This window comes from Athalia rosae, chromosome 4 (assembly GCF_917208135.1).
Source record: "Athalia rosae chromosome 4, iyAthRosa1.1, whole genome shotgun sequence".
Taxonomy (NCBI): Eukaryota; Metazoa; Arthropoda; class Insecta; order Hymenoptera; family Athaliidae; genus Athalia; species Athalia rosae.
Genome location: NC_064029.1, coordinates 2,720,379 through 2,734,673, shown reverse-complemented (window position 1 = coordinate 2,734,673; position 14,295 = coordinate 2,720,379). Strand labels below are relative to the sequence as shown.

The following is a 14,295-nucleotide window of genomic DNA, read 5'->3' as shown; positions in this document are numbered from 1 at the left end:
TACGTGTTCACCTTGAGAGGTGACGGAAATCGAAATGAATATACGCGTGTTATTCCGACGTAATTTTTGGCGATTCGGTATCACAGCGTCAGGGGCAAAAGACCTCGAGTAAGATTTCTAAAGAATATTCGATCGTTCGTCCATAAAATTGTTGTTTCTTTATAAATAATCGAGCTATCGTAGGGTATCGGGTATACGTCGATTCGGTTGGTGTTTTTGGATCCTCAAGTTTGAACGCACACAGGATGGTAAGTACGTTCAATTTTTATCTCGAGAGTAGACCTAATCTTATATTTACTCATTGTAATTTCTAAATCATAATTTTTCAAGGTCGATGATATCCTAAACTCCACTTTGTTCTGACTATTCTAATTATCTCTAGCGAACGTTATTTCGTAAAAAAAAAAAAAAAAAAACCACGAGTCCGAAGGATGAGTCAAGTTCACAAAACGCAGAAACCTGGACCATTGGGTGGCTGAGCGGGTATCCCTCGTCGGTTCATACGACAGGTGTGCTCTTCTAATCGTCTCGCCGCGTAAGAGATGGACGGACTGCGGTCATGGCTCCAAAGTCTCTCCGCTGCGGCGCTCGCCCTCGGCCATATCCTCGGGTGGACGTTCGTCCTGCAACGAATGAATCGTCATCGAAATCGGGAGGACTCGTCGTCGGGTAAGTGAAACCTTTCGGCTGTTATTTACACACCTGTCGACGGACTCCCCCCACATGCAAGCTTCGCCCCCCAGTACCAATCGGCGCTGTTCAGAGGTGCTGGGAAATGCGAGCGGATCGCAAGAGTAGAACTTCAGCCAGTCCCCTCCGCCGGCGATATGGTCAAGATACCAGCAGGTTGAAAGTAGCGCGTGAAATCCCGCCTTCGTAACGCTGGCCAGCTTGGTCATCTGATTACCCGTCCACACGTGGACCACCGTCTCCGGATTCAGTTTGACACCGTTGTCGAACACCTTGAACGAAGCGTCGAGTGAGCTACGTCGACGAACCGACGAATCAACGATATGTACATATACATATAAATAACAGCCGTCTCAGGTGCGAAGTACGAATCGCTCGTATACCTCCTGCCAGACCACGGGACTCGCGCCGAGTGTTTCGGTGATGTTCAGAAGCCCTTCGACGTACTCCTCCTCGAGGAGTTGGTAAGTGTCGTTCATTCCACGGCGGCGCATGTAATCGCGGATGTTCGGATTGCTCGCCCAACAGTCGAAGGGCACCTCGTCACCGCCCAGGTGAATGTAACGGTCGGGAAATGCAGCGACGATCTCGGCGAAGAGTTCGCGAAGGAAGGGATAAAGCTTCGCGGCCGTTGGGTCCAGCGGTCCCAAGGTGCCGTCCGGCTCTCCGGTGCTCGTATCTACGCAGCGATGAAAATTCACCAATCGCTCCAGGTATATACCATGGGTCAAATGTACAAATAATCGTCGTCAGACGAAGACCGATGGAAGGTGTTGCGCCTACCGTAACAAGTGGTGAGCAACTCGGGATGAGATTGACCCCAAGACCTGGTGTGTCCTGGTGTATCGAATTCGGGCACCACGCGAATACCCCTTAGCCTCGCGTATTCGATGACCTTCGTCACGTCGTCTGGTGTGTACACCATGCTCGGGTGATAGGCACCTTTGGCTGACAACTCCGGAAAGCGGATACTCTGATATGGGAAGCTGTTGTCGTCGACTATGTGCCAGTGCAGTACGTTCATTTTGTTGTAGGACATACCGTCGAGGGTCAGCAGTATGTCGAGTACCGGCAGGTAGTGGCGCGACGTGTCCAGCAACAGACCACGATGAGGGAACAGCGGTTCGTCGATTACTGTCCGGCATTTGACGGCGAGCTAAGGGCAACACGGTTGATGATTCTTACCGCGGCAATCCAAATAATCAGTAAGTTTACGGAACGTAGATGCTCTTAAATTCTTACGTTGGGACCGTCTCCCGATGCCGTCAGAATGTGAGTGAAGGTCTCGAGTCCCCGTAGGATCCCCCAAATACTGTTAGACACCAGGGTTCCGGTATCCGAGTCCTCGGGGACGTCGAGGATATCTGTTGCAGGACGAAGAATTCATCAAAACATACGTCTGTGGGTAAAAATTTGGTTGAATCGAATCAACGATCAGAGGAATCTCCGGGGTGTGCCGGAATCTACTGAGTGAAACTTAGAGTCAGCGCGACACACGTTGTGATAGGAATGCCGGCTCCTACTACCACACACGCACGACTGTTGGAATACGGCTGCAGATAACTTGACGAATGTTTACAACGAAACGCGTATACGTCGTCGATCTTTGGCCCCGCGGATCGAATCGCGGCGAAGAAAAATATTCGAGGTTTCGACATCCGAGACGGTTTTTTTTTTTTTTTTTACCTCCGTTTCGCGCGAGCAACGGAGTCGATCGATTAAAAAATGACCGTTTCGATTCTCGTCCGGTTTTCCCTGGAATTTCCCATTCGCCGAAATTCTCGATCTTTGATCCGTAGATTTATCTGCCCGCAGATACGAACTGTAAACTTCGCCTCGCGAGTTTACCGACAAATAACGAATAAACACTAGCGACCAAAATATCTCCAACGATTACGTTGTTTCATCGATTCGATAGGTCAGGCATTTCGGTATTTGCGTTACGCACGAATACACCTTATCTTTCGGCAGATATTGAGAAATGGAAGGGGGCCTTACAAGATTCGTTCATCCCGAGGTGCGGCAGATTTTCGCAAGGATTTATCAATCGGATTTCCAGGGCGACGATGTCCCCCGCGAAGAGTGGATCCCGCCTGGCGTGTCTGCGTCTCCTGGATCCCAGTAAACGAACGGCCGCTCGAGCCTCCGTCATCACGATCCTGGTATAACGTTGAACCGCATCCTCCAGGATGTCGCAGGTCTCTCCCGTAACCTGGACGTAAAACATTCCCGAATAGCTGCGATTAATCGTCGTCTCTGGGGCGAGTTGTACCCGGTCGTTGCGCGGCCACATCGGATACAATCCGAACGCATAAAATATCGCAAAGTTTTCAATTCAACGTCGTATGTGGCCTGCGGCGACTCACCAACATTCGAAAGACCGACGGGCGAAGAAGACGGAATCCGTAGCCCTCGATGATCCTATAGGGTTGCGGCCACGGCTCACCCCGAGTCGCGTTCACGGAGGGTCCGGGCTCGATGCGAAACGGTTCCATCAGTTGGGCCTCGATTGCATCGGAAAACAAGGCAAATATCCCCAACAAAGTCCAGAACCGCAGCATGATGATCCGTGGACTTATTTTTCCTCTGTACAGTCAATCACTCGGAAAACGTAAGACGTTCGAAGTCTGTATTGTACTCTGCATTCGCACGAGTACAACAAACTGCAGGGAAAATACGCCGACGAAAATTAGCTGTGCAATTGTGAGAAATCTCAGCACGATTAATCCATGCGTTAGCTGGTAACCACCTCGGCACCCTACTCCTCGCATATATATTATGTAAATATAGATACAGCTGTAGCGGTTTACGTACACAACAAACGCGATAGTGCGTACGGTATACGAGTGAGATAGTGCACGTACCTATACTCTACTCTTATCATGGACCAACATCGGTGCTCTATTTTTTCACATATCTTACGCAGACCGATAGCGACCACCGAGTCGAAAAGTAGCGCAGATCGCGTATCGTATGGAATCTTGATTTTTCCTCGAGATTCTATCGGAATCTAAAAATGAGGAATCTTGCCCACTACCCCTTCGTTACAGATCGAACGACGACCGATTGTAATCGCAAGTACGAATTGAACCGATCGCGAGTTCGTGCGCGACTCGCGATCAAACTATAACTTACTCGGACGACTCGAAAGCCTCGAATGAGCCGAGTTTCGAAGAGCGTACGATAAATTACGGATGTGCACGTTCGGCGATAGGCCCCGAAATACACGCGAAGATAATATGTGCTCGACGTGACCGCGTGTGCGTTTCAACGGGGAACACGAGAGAACGGACGGTCGACGAGAGTGGGGCAGTGAGTTAAATCGTACCTCCGTAAGCGTACGGTACATACGTATTACGTACGCCGTTTGCAATGGAAACTTCCGCTACTCGTATAAGTTCATCGAAACCATCGAGATATTCTCACCCTTCGAGCGACAAGGGCTGACATCGTCGAAAACTATTCTTCGAGCAGTGAATCGGGAAGATGTCCACTCGGTTGCAGAACATCGACGTCGAACTCTGAGGACCAGATTCGGGACCGACGATCCTCGAACTATACTCGAAACACCCTCGGAGCTCGAGTCACACGTGAAAAAAAGTCTATCCAAATAGCCTCAGCTTCGGCGATCAGTTCGCACATTTATTATAAAGAAGACAAGCGTACGCCACGTGTACACAGATTCGGAGCACATCGCATCGTTATGCGATTTACCTACGAATACACCTGCAATGACAGGTAACATGAACGGTAACTATACTATACGTGGATATGAACAGTTGGATCGGTGATTGATTCAAAAGCGGGATAGATTGGGGACGTTGTTGAGGTCGTTCTTCGGCAGTAGAACGATTATCATAATGGCGTAGGTGAACAGAACGGCGACAACGGAGAGTCGATCGACGAGGGTGGCGAAATGATGCCAGGCATCCGGACCCCCGGGATTTATCTTTGCCGAGGGTGAACTCGGTTGGACCAATCCGGCGTTGTCCTCCTCGGCGTCGAGAGACGCCGATGCCTTGGGATCCAAGCTCGCGAGAAGAATGAATTGACCCGCCTTGGTGTCCAGTATCGCGGTGGCTGTCGACGTCAACCAGATCGGCGCCGGAATCGACATTCCCTTGAGTTGACGCAGCGTGGCGGTCAACAACATCACCAAACCGGCTATGATCATGGAGTTCCGGTGAAAGATCACTGAAATTGAACGCCATCTTTCAAACCCCCGCAGACCTCGCAACGTGACTTTTTGGACACAAAAGTTCAACGATGACGAAAACTGTCGCGCGAATTCGCAAATAATGCTTACTTATCGAGGGTGCAGCGTCACCGTTCCACGGCAGTTCCCAGTATAGTTCCTGAACGACCATCAAATGGCAGACCAAGTTGAAACAAGCCAGTACCATCCGTTCCGTGGACGTTGGATTCAACCACAAAGTCGTCATCGTAATTGTGATCAGCACTGTAACGGAATCATTCACTTTCACGGATATCTTCAAGTAGTGTGAAACGGGGTACACGAATAATGTACGCGATTACACCTTATCTAATTCAATGATTAAACTTACGAAGGGCGGGAGCGATGACGGTGGCTTGCATTTCCTCCGAATATCGTTCGAGAACGAGGTTGAAGAAAACCGAGGGGAAGCTGTCCTCCGGGCAGCATTTGAACTTCTGCACGTTTTTCGAAGCGTTAGCCGACAGGACCTTCCATTCCCGATTCGGGGTATAATCCATCATCTCGATCTGAAATATTCAATCGCTGGTAACGAACTGCACATCCCTGAATATATGGAAGGGCGATTGTCCCTGCTTTGAAGAACATTACCCCGTGTCCGGTCAAGTGAAAGTCTATCTCTTCCCCGGTGTGCGCCCACGATCCGAGACGAATGGTACAATTTTGTCTGTCGAAGGGCCAGTGTTTGAAATCCGCGACGCAGCGTGTCACATACTTCACCGGTAGAACGCACATCGTCATTCCATTGCTCATTAGTATGCAACTTGTTCTAGGCACTCCTGACTGTTCGTATCCCATGTCGCCCCTGGAAAGACACGGGTAGATGAGAAGATGCGTGACAATGTTCCGACACTGTTCCATGCGCGAGATTGTAACGAATATCGAGCATGCTTCGTTCTATTTCGATGTTGGGGCCTTACGAGTTGTAAACGGATATATCGGGCGACCAAACTTCGTCGCTGTACACGTGAATCGCATCAATCGCATCGAAGCTATCCTTGGTCCATTTCAAGTTGACGTCGACCCAATACTGAAAGATGATATCATTGCAATATCTTGAACCGGACGGTTAAGAATCTAGTTATATGGCGACATCGAGACCCGGTGGGAGACTGATTAAAAATTGGAGTGCTACGGAGCTACAGTGTAATAACTCACCATCGACATCCAAGCGTGAATCACCAAGGTATTCGAATGATCATCCTGCAACAATGCGACTTTATGTACCAACGAGTATTTGCCGATAAAATTCCGGATAAACTTTTTCATACTGTATACGCAATCTTACGAATTCGATGAATTTCGGCATCAGTCTTAGATTCACCACCGTGGCGTTGTTTTGGTGAATAGATGGACGGACCGCTTTATCATAGTCGCAAAACAGGTGTCTCCGTAAACGCAACGTCGGCGAGTGACTCTCGATATCCTTGGCGCAGTCCGTGCTCGCGATGACTGCGGAATGCAGGTAAATTTGACAAATTTAATCGGCTGGGTTTCCGTAAACTGGACGATAACAACGTGACAAAGTGATCGAAACAATCGGTAAGCCGCACTTACCTGAGAACCTGATTGCAGGATCGGTGAACAGTGTAATGAAGACGAACGCCAGTAGTCTCTTCATTGCGAAAGAGTCTACAGCGGTAGGATCGAGCGTCGTGGATCAAGTGTATACTGAATTGTCGTGAGGAAAATGTAAAGAGCCCGCTAACGCCCATGAAATTCGACTCTGGTATACGCCCCCGAAGAATGTACGGAGTTATCGTAAAAGAGCGATTTGATTTTCACCGCACTCGGCATTTGCGTCTGCGTTACCAATGGAAATACACTACGCACAACAATTAAGGGATCACTAAACTGAAATTTTTTCATAAAAAAGACCAATTTTCGAATGAGTATGATATTTCGTCGCAAATGGAGGGATTTCGATGACAAAAATGCAGTTTCGGAGCTTGGAGCATTGACTTCAAAACTGTCATCCCGAATTTGGTTTTTGCACGGTTTTTACTAAAGTTTTATAGCTCTGAGGCGATGAATGCAAAATTTTGCGTTTAACTTTTTTTTTGTACTCCTCTCGTAATATTTAATAACGCAAAGTACAAAAAAAAAATTTCGGATTTTTTTTTTTTTGTACACTTTGTTACTCTGATTCTGAACTACAGACCTATGCCTTAGTATGGCAAAATGTGATAGAATTGAACTCTCTCAGTATACTCTGAACCATATATGTGACTATTGGATTTTCACATATTTACTTTTATAAACGGTTTGCGGTTACATAGATTCGCAGAAATACCGTCGAGGGATGCCGCCATTTAGGTGGATCAAAAGGGTAATTGATGAGGTGTGAACAAGATGTTTATCAGGTCTAGACAGCTAGTCTGGCACCTGCTAACAATAAGCGCGAGTTGATAATAAAGGCAGTGATTACACACCTCCAGACGCAAATGAGGCAGTGATTTCACACCTCAAGTTAAAAATAAGGGCAATGATTTCACACTTCATCATCAGTTAAAAAGCCATAGATTGATCTCATTGATGGCACGTGCCGGCCGTCGAGCAGGCTAAAGCACGTGTACCAATAGAGCATTGGAAAGAGTGACGCAGGGACACCTTTCCATAGCTGAGCCGGAACTGGCCGACGTGGTACTGATTGTGATTTGCCTAATGAAATAAACAACTTTTTCTGGTTGCGAGAAGACTTAGCGCCGAGCAAGGCAATACGCCACCCAGCGGTAGGAATACCAAAGACATCGAGAGCGCTTGAGCGCAGCGCGCAAAAATATGAACTCGAGCTACGTAACCTGCCATCACGTTTTCCACTATATTTCGGGAACGAATGATCGGAATTTGATGATGAAATTCGTATTTTCCAGACGTTTTTTTGTGGTCATGGATCTTGGTAATTCCGTGAAGAGAATTCGATTATCTTCAGAACCAAAATAGTTGGATTTTGAAGGAATCGGAAATTGAGTTCATTTTCTTTCGGAATGAGGGAAAAATGAGAGAAAAAATATTTTTAGATTTTACGAACAATTTCTGAAGCGATTCCCGTTGGAAAAATTGAATTATCTCAAATTTACCCTCAAATTAATTTTGCTCACCGCGATGGATTGACTGGAGAGATATCCCCTATCATCCAGAATTGTATCATCAATGTGGCGGATGGAGTAAGGGTATATTCGCCTTATCGAACGCGATCATATCTCTACCTGGGATCGCATAGGCCGAAGACTCACAGTAATCATAGCAGTTACCCATTTATTGGTCAGATAGGTACAAATTACGTCTTGAAGACTAAGTATGATACACAAATTTACAATGTATGTTAGAAGCGCCACAGAATAAGATGGGCCGACTATCGTTGACTGTCAGAAGCCAGGTGGGGTTCATTTATCCTCGGAATAGACGACTCCTATCTGTCTCCTGAGCTCATCTTCAATCATTGCGATGGCCAACGACTCTTCATGGGTTACAAAAGGGCTTTCCTTCAGACCTGCAACGCCAAAAGAAACATGAATAAGACCATAGTTCATATAAGCAGCTACAAAAGCTTTGGAAATTTTCAGATGTATGCAGAGGTACACATATCATACCTATGTACCTATTACCTACGTATATTGATGTACCACTCACCAGCTTTCAGACATCTACGGACTTCCGCCGCTTCGTATCGTAGACCAGCAGAATTGCAGAAGTTGAATCTATGGGCACCCTCTGGTAGAGTCAAGGATCGTTCTTGACCAGATGGGAGGACAAGTTTGGTCGGGCACCAGAATTGTGGCACTCTCAGGGTGCCTTTTGTACCGATTACAAAAGCTTCATTCGGCAATGACACCACGGCGTGCGTCAATATCGTAGCAGTTCGACCCCCATCATATGTGAGAGTCGCTGACATTGAGGTATCAATACCATTCTCGTTCAAGTGACCCGATGACTTAATAGAAGTTGGCTTATCACCGTTATAAATGAATGATGCGAATTGTATAGTATACACTCCGAGATCCAGTATCGTCCCTCCACCGAGCTCGTTTTTACTGCAACAAGTATGATGTTATTAGAATTTTGATAATTAATGCGGTACATCAATAGCAATACTACTTCATACCGGAGCCTTTCCACATCAGCAATTGGAACTCCAAAGGTTGCAATAACTTGTTTGATCTCTCCCAGCCTCCCGGAGTTGACTTCTTCCTTAATCCATTCGTATGTTGGAAAGCACCGACTCCAAATTGCTTCCATCAAGAAGAGACCCTTTTCGTTAGCGAAATTTATAAGGTCCCTGGTTTGCTTGACGTTTAGAGTCAATGGTTTTTCGCATAGTACATGCTTGCCATTGCTCAACATCAGCTTGGCAACCTCCAAATGCTGAGGATTGAGCACCCCGATGTATACAACCTCTGCAATAAAATGCACACGTACACGATTATATCTCTGTACTAACTAAGAAAATATAGGCCAGGGTTCGTGGAAAATGAGAACTGAAAAGCATTGAACAGATTGCTGGCTTCTTGCAACTTACCCACGTCTCTGTCATTCGCGAGATCTTGGTAACTCCCATAAGCATTTGAAACATTGTGAAGCTTGGCAAATACTTTTGCACGTGAAAGATCGCGTGCTGCAACTCCAACAATCTCGTGCTCCCCTGTGGGCAGAGTAGCCAAAGCTGTCGCGAAGTCATGGGATATTTTACCCGCGCTTGCTATTCCCCAACGAGTAGCCATCCTCCTGCCGAAAATTATGCTGCGACGAGATCTCTCAAGCTGCGGAAGTGACTGATATCGTTAAGTGCAGATTGTATCACATATCTACACCGTTATCTACACTCAACGATAACAGTAGTACCAAATACCTAACACCTAACACTAGTAGTACCGGTAGTACCGGTAGTACCGGTGGTATGTGACGTAACAGTGTCAGTCGGTAATAGTGGTTGTTACTCGGGGAGCGACATAACGGTTCTTGACCGTTTCTTGACAGTTGACCCGCACCAGCCAAGTACGGGTCCACGGAAAACGGCGACACCCCTCAACGACAGGAGGCAACAGATTACGCCGCCAGCGCCAGCCGGGCGATTAGTATAAAATGGTGTTGTGCGATTGCGATGTGCTCGTTTGTTGACGATAAATTTCGGCTATCGTGTAGATGTTTTTTGGTAAGTGTCTGCATGATCCGCCAAGGTCCATGCCACAGTGTTACGCATAAGTTCCTGGGTTTTTCGGATAATCCGTGAATGTACGAGGTGAAAAACTCTGTGTGCTCGTTCTGGGTTCTGGTCGCCATAGACTGCTTTCCGAATATCTTTCCACTCATTTTTTGGAGCCTATCATCGAATGACTTCTGCTCTGATTTATGACATCCGCAAGATTCGTTCGTTACGATCCCCCTGGATTTCTTTATTTTTCACTCAAAGGAGCGTATGCAATGGAGCGTAGCTCCCTTGGCGGTCCATAGTTTGAACTTTGCTATCCTAACCTTTCTGTAATACCCAAACACGACTGCATTTCCATCTTAATCATCGTTACATCGGAACAATTTCTTTAAGTGGCATCTTTCGGTGAGCGCGACACCTAGGTCAATGATCCTGCTTTCAATTTTCTGTCTTAATAATTTCTTCGATAAAGAAAGTTGGCTTGAACCTTTCAGGAAGTGACACCCATTCCGTTACCCCCACTTATCCTCATATACCATGCAACCGACAATTCACGATCTGTCAGCACGCGTCAGGCACAATCAGGAACTGCCCCAACCTGAGCATAGTGGCAATTTGCCCAGCTTGGCCTAACCACTCCCTTGCACATTACTTTATACATTTATAAATCATCTTGTGTCCAAGTAGTGTGTTGTGCACATTGTACAGTATGTTCCTGTTGACTACTACTTTTTACTTCTATAGGCAATTCAACGGTCATATTTCTTGACAGTAGGTATTCATGTTAATGAATTTCAAGGCTTGATGAATTCACTGCCCTAACTTATTAAAAAATGTAAGAATTTTCAGTAATCCTTGAGCAATAGAAACAAGATCCATCCACACACTGATATTGTTCTAATTTTAATTTGGAGGATGCGCCAGAATGCACAAATTAGAAACAAAATAGGTTTTATAAAGACAAGTACCCAAATTATTCTATTATGTTTTCAAATTATGTTATTTCAAAGACGGTTGGCATTTATTATTTACATGTGACTGAGTATGTACCAACTCCATGAGTTACAAGCACTTTGAATTTCCTAGTGAAATATCGATATTCTGGTTTGATTTCAGGTGCCAAACGAATAGTGAGTGAGCCGCCAAAATGGGCAAGCTCCTGTCAAAAATCTTTGGCAACAAAGAGATGCGTATTCTAATGCTGGGACTTGATGCTGCTGGGAAGACAAGTATCCTTTAAATTTGAGATGGACATCTGATGATATGAGTTCATGTTTTTGTCCTATTGTAAAATTGAACTTTAATAAGGAATCTACACCTTTTAAGAGGCTTCAGTTCAATGCCAATCTATGTGAGCTTGTAAATAATTCAACACGATTGAAAAAATTGGACAAACATCATTGTGATTTCCTTACCTTATGTGCTAGCTATTCTGTATAAACTCAAACTAGGCCAGTCTGTGACTACCATACCCACCGTAGGATTCAATGTAGAAACTGTTACGTATAAGAATGTCAAATTTAATGTCTGGGTGAGTAGGCAAAAATTAATTAATTAATTAATTTCAGCCAGTCATATCCCAGTAGTATGTGACTTCATGATGTTTTTTTTCTTTTTTGCATAGGATGTGGGGGGACAGGATAAAATACGCCCTCTTTGGCGACACTATTATACAGGGACGCAAGGGCTGATATTTGTTGTCGATTGTGCAGATAGGGATCGAATAGACGAGGCACGGCAGGAATTGCATCGCATAATTAATGATCGAGAAATGCACGATGCCATTATTTTAATTTTTGCCAACAAACAAGATCTTCCCGACGGTGGGTATCCAACTTGAGTTTGACATTGATTTGCAAAGTTGGCTATTGTATAGACTTCGTATCCAAGTTGACTGCGTTATTATTATTCCACGCTTGAACATCGTGAATCTTTTTTTAGCAATGAAACCTCACGAGATCCAGGAAAAACTTGGTCTAACGAGAATACGTGACAGAAACTGGTATGTCCAACCTTCGTGCGCAACGACCGGTGATGGCTTGTTTGAGGGCCTTACGTGGCTCACTAGTAACCATAAGTTATGAACAAATAGTTTAGTGTACCCTTTTGATCTACGGCTGGGTCAACACGCACGCTTGTGATTGTATTCTAACCAACCAAGTTACCAGCTTTCCAAATACTTGACAAACAGTTCAATTCTCTACCCAAGTATTTCCAGTTACATTTTGATAACACATCGAGTTCGCGACACAATGAACATCGAGTATAACATTTTTTTGGGATCGCCAATATGAATCTTGGAAATGTCCAGGAATCGTCGGTGGTTGTCCATTGCTTCATGTCAAACTGTGTGGTGAGAAATTAACAAAATAATAACAATAGTGCTCAACGGGGGTTCATAATTTGTTACTGACAGTTTGTTACCTTGGAAAATGCTCTTTGTTCTTTGGTTTTGATGTGTAAACTCATGCAAAATTCAGAATAACAGAGGCGTTTTTTTATGGCTAATCCCTTTGTCGTGTACATTAATAAACCATTTGATCCCTTTGATACATATATGGTCCAAGCGAGCGTGTTGTATTCACAACCTTCAACTTTCCCTATCAGATGTAAAAATTTGTTCACCTTTTAGTTTTTTAAGGTCTTCGTCACAAGGTGTCGCAATGCTAGAGTAATAAACATAAAAGAGTACCAAAAGAGCCCATCCGTCATTACTATGTATCAATAATCACTGCACAAAAATTTTAAAAGACAATTCTCGGTAAATGCGATTCCATATTTCAGCTCAAAAAACTGATATAATCTGTTGCTGGATGTATCGCTATCATTTGATATTTTCATCAAATTTTTCACCATGGTTAAATCGTTGCCTGTCGCAGACACTGCCAACAATTCAATCGATCCCTTAGTCGGTTCAAGTTCAACAAGGCTGAATTTGCACAGTTTCGTGGGACATGACCACTAGATCGATACCTGTCAGAAACTTGAAAAAAATAGATAAATGAAAAGGCAGGAACTCCGGTACAGATAGAAAAACTTTAGCAATTGAAAGCGAATTGATACCAAGGCATTGCGTGTGTGCAGCACAGAAAACTGATAGAAAAATTGTCATTTTTATAATTCCATTGTCATAATATTATTATCACTGAATTATAACAATTGATACGATATACGTATAATTATATTTCGACACACCTGTTGCTGATAGATTTACGTAACCGGGGAGTCGGCAAAGTGATACTTTTCTACCAGCTCTGTTGACTATCGTTGAATTTTTTGTATATTCGTCCATCGTTCGTTCATTGAGACTTCAAATCATGTTCCGGTCATTTGAAGAAATCCTTCAAGAAAAGAAACAAAATAGAAAAAAGAATCAGTAAAAATCCTAGAAGTTCCCCCTTGAATCAACGTACTATATTGAATTAATACGAATTTTTTTCGTACTCCATCAAACGGAGTGCACTCCAAACTTTAGTTCGATCGGATGTAATCTTATCGAAGTAACATCGAATCTATGCGGATAAAAACTACTGGAATCGTACTGCTTCACGTTCTATGTCGATCTGCGCCTGAAACTCGAAGCATTAAATCAATAAATCCGTTGGACATCGATGCTCACGAATAAATTCCGATAATTAGGTATTCCCTTTCGCTTAATTATTTACAAACTCTATAGTCACCGCCTCGAAGTTGTATGATAATATAGTATCGTGCGTTACGTGAATGGTTCAAGTTTTTTACGTGAGAACTTGATATCACAGGACTATTCCCTGGATCCGTTAACAGTTACGTATGCATATCATTGAACAAAAGTTTGATTATTTCTTTTCTTTCCCTGCAAAAGCATGTAGGGAAGTTTAATTTTTCATCGTATTCTAACTTGCTAGGGGCCATTTAGCTGTTAGGTAACGTTTTTGTCTATACCTAGGTTCAAGTGAAGGCACAGTCATCTCGGAAAAGGAGATATCGCTTATTATAACATTGTATACACTATACATATTATATGGTACGCTCATTAAACGATTATTGATTAATTAGTACTAATTTTCAACATTAATAAAATTAGTCACATTTTATAAATGCGATATTATACATATTATATTATACATATACCTTACAAACGAAAGCAAGAAAAAAGAAAAAATTGTCTGCATGTACATTATTATGTAACTTGTATAATAAAGATTTGTTCCAATTCAACAGGTATTTCATGGATCACCAT

General features: G+C 44.1%; 4 protein-coding genes across 5 annotated transcripts; 1 reads left to right on the top strand and 3 right to left on the bottom strand.

The window, feature by feature from the left end:
• Nucleotides 1–400: 400 nt before the first annotated feature.
• On the bottom strand, nt 401–3,866 carry LOC105690239 (beta-hexosaminidase subunit alpha-like). Its single transcript, XM_012407873.3, has 8 exons — nt 3,555–3,866; nt 3,057–3,353; nt 2,689–2,902; nt 1,933–2,054; nt 1,474–1,846; nt 1,074–1,369; nt 703–962; nt 401–623 (listed from the first exon to the last, which is right to left on the bottom strand). The coding sequence occupies exons 2-8, from the start codon at nt 3,249–3,251 to the stop codon at nt 443–445; spliced, it is 1,641 nt and encodes a 546-aa protein (XP_012263296.2). The 5' UTR covers nt 3,252–3,353; nt 3,555–3,866; the 3' UTR covers nt 401–442.
• A 435-nt stretch (nt 3,867–4,301) lies between these two features.
• Nucleotides 4,302–6,638, bottom strand: LOC105690249 (neuronal acetylcholine receptor subunit alpha-5-like). The gene is made up of 8 exons (XM_012407890.2): nt 6,482–6,638; nt 6,213–6,376; nt 6,083–6,127; nt 5,845–5,954; nt 5,516–5,729; nt 5,256–5,433; nt 4,997–5,149; nt 4,302–4,884 (listed from the first exon to the last, which is right to left on the bottom strand). Exons 1-8 carry the CDS (start codon nt 6,543–6,545, stop codon nt 4,487–4,489), a joined length of 1,326 nt encoding a protein of 441 aa, XP_012263313.2. The 5' UTR covers nt 6,546–6,638; the 3' UTR covers nt 4,302–4,486.
• Nucleotides 6,639–8,168: 1,530 nt separating this feature from the next.
• On the bottom strand, nt 8,169–9,670 carry LOC105690250 (trans-1,2-dihydrobenzene-1,2-diol dehydrogenase-like). Its single transcript, XM_012407891.3, has 4 exons — nt 9,444–9,670; nt 9,030–9,321; nt 8,558–8,958; nt 8,169–8,417 (listed from the first exon to the last, which is right to left on the bottom strand). Exons 1-4 carry the CDS (start codon nt 9,643–9,645, stop codon nt 8,311–8,313), a joined length of 1,002 nt encoding a protein of 333 aa, XP_012263314.1. The 5' UTR covers nt 9,646–9,670; the 3' UTR covers nt 8,169–8,310.
• Nucleotides 9,671–9,939: 269 nt separating this feature from the next.
• Nucleotides 9,940–14,273, top strand: LOC105690335 (ADP-ribosylation factor 6). 2 transcript variants are annotated; one of them, XM_012408057.3, is made up of 5 exons: nt 9,940–10,076; nt 11,190–11,302; nt 11,501–11,604; nt 11,698–11,896; nt 12,015–14,273. In XM_012408057.3, the coding sequence occupies exons 2-5, from the start codon at nt 11,221–11,223 to the stop codon at nt 12,155–12,157; spliced, it is 528 nt and encodes a 175-aa protein (XP_012263480.1). In that variant the 5' UTR covers nt 9,940–10,076; nt 11,190–11,220; the 3' UTR covers nt 12,158–14,273. The 2 variants fall into 2 exon arrangements, with proteins under 2 accessions (XP_012263480.1, XP_048509841.1); XM_048653884.1 differs by lacking the exon at nt 9,940–10,076 and adding an exon at nt 10,693–10,844.
• Nucleotides 14,274–14,295: the final 22 nt, after the last annotated feature.